Source organism: Apis dorsata, unplaced genomic scaffold (genome assembly GCF_000469605.1).
Source record: "Apis dorsata unplaced genomic scaffold, Apis dorsata 1.3 scaffold_415, whole genome shotgun sequence".
NCBI classification, from domain to species: Eukaryota; Metazoa; Arthropoda; class Insecta; order Hymenoptera; family Apidae; genus Apis; species Apis dorsata.
In genome coordinates, this window is record NW_006263670.1 from 81212 (window position 1) to 82301 (window position 1090).

The 1090-nt window shown below is 27.3% G+C and overlaps 1 protein-coding gene across 5 annotated transcripts in view; it reads left to right on the top strand.

The window, feature by feature from the left end:
• Positions 1–1090, top strand: part of LOC102678592 (NEDD8-activating enzyme E1 regulatory subunit) — a 4155-nt gene that overhangs the window by 815 nt on the left and 2250 nt on the right. For all 5 annotated transcript variants that reach the window (XM_006619407.2, XM_031512293.1, XM_006619409.2 and 2 more), the window contains 3 exons: positions 65–247; positions 336–831; positions 901–1034. In XM_006619407.2, the coding sequence (XP_006619470.1) occupies positions 65–247; positions 336–831; positions 901–1034 (813 nt within the window). The remainder of the gene's footprint in view (positions 1–64; positions 248–335; positions 832–900; positions 1035–1090) is intronic.

Here is a 1090-nt window from a genome sequence, read left to right on the forward strand (position 1 = left end):
AACATATATATTGAAAATATTCTTATTTCATTTAATCATATGTCTTAATATTATATCTTAATAGTTTTTTTCTAGAAGCAGACAGTGTAGGAAAATCAAGGGCACAAGTAGCAACACAAATGCTTTTAGAGCTAAATTCAGATGTTAGAGGTGATTATATAGACGAGGAACCTGAACAAATTTTATGTAATAGTCCAGATTTTTTTAACAATTTTACCGTTGTCGTAGCCACTTCTTTATCAGAAAAGTAAGAATCATTGCAGCCAATAATAATGTAGCAAAAATTTTTCATCATATTATTCTAAATCATACGTTTCAAAAGAAAAAATTTTCAGATCTTTAATTCTTCTGTCGCAAAGACTTTGGGAATTAAATATACCTTTAATAGTATGTAGAAGTATAGGATTTATCGCATATATGAGAATTCAAGTAAAAGAACATACGATTATAGAAACACATCCAGATAATGAAATTCCAGATTTACGTTTAGACAAGCCATTTGAGATATTGAAAAAACATTTTGATACCATAAACTTAGATGAACTAAGTTTTAAAGATCATTCTCATATACCATACTTAGTTATATTATATAAATTTCTAGAAAAATGGACTTTACATAAAAAGGATTTACCTAAAACTTATAAAGAAAAACATCAATTAAAAGAAATGATAAAAGAGGCAATGAGAAGAGATGAGAATGATACTGCGAATAGCGAAGAAAATTTTGAAGAAGCTATTAAAGCTGTTAATACATGTGTAGGACATACTGAGATTCCAGATAATGTGATGAATATTCTTAACGATGATCAATGTATTAATTTAACAGCTAAGGTAGAAGAAAGAAAGTGTTGATTAAATTAATCGATAATATAACTTTAAACTGATTTAACATATTTTCAGAGCAGTTCATTTTGGATTATAGCAAAAGCGGTAAGAGATTTTGTTGAAAATGAAGGAGCCGGATTATTACCATTAAAAGGTACTTTACCAGATATGACTGCGGATACCGAGAAATATATAACGCTTCAGCAAATGTGAGATTTTTTTGTTACAAAAAGTTTATTAAAAAGATATCATTTTTTTTTAATTG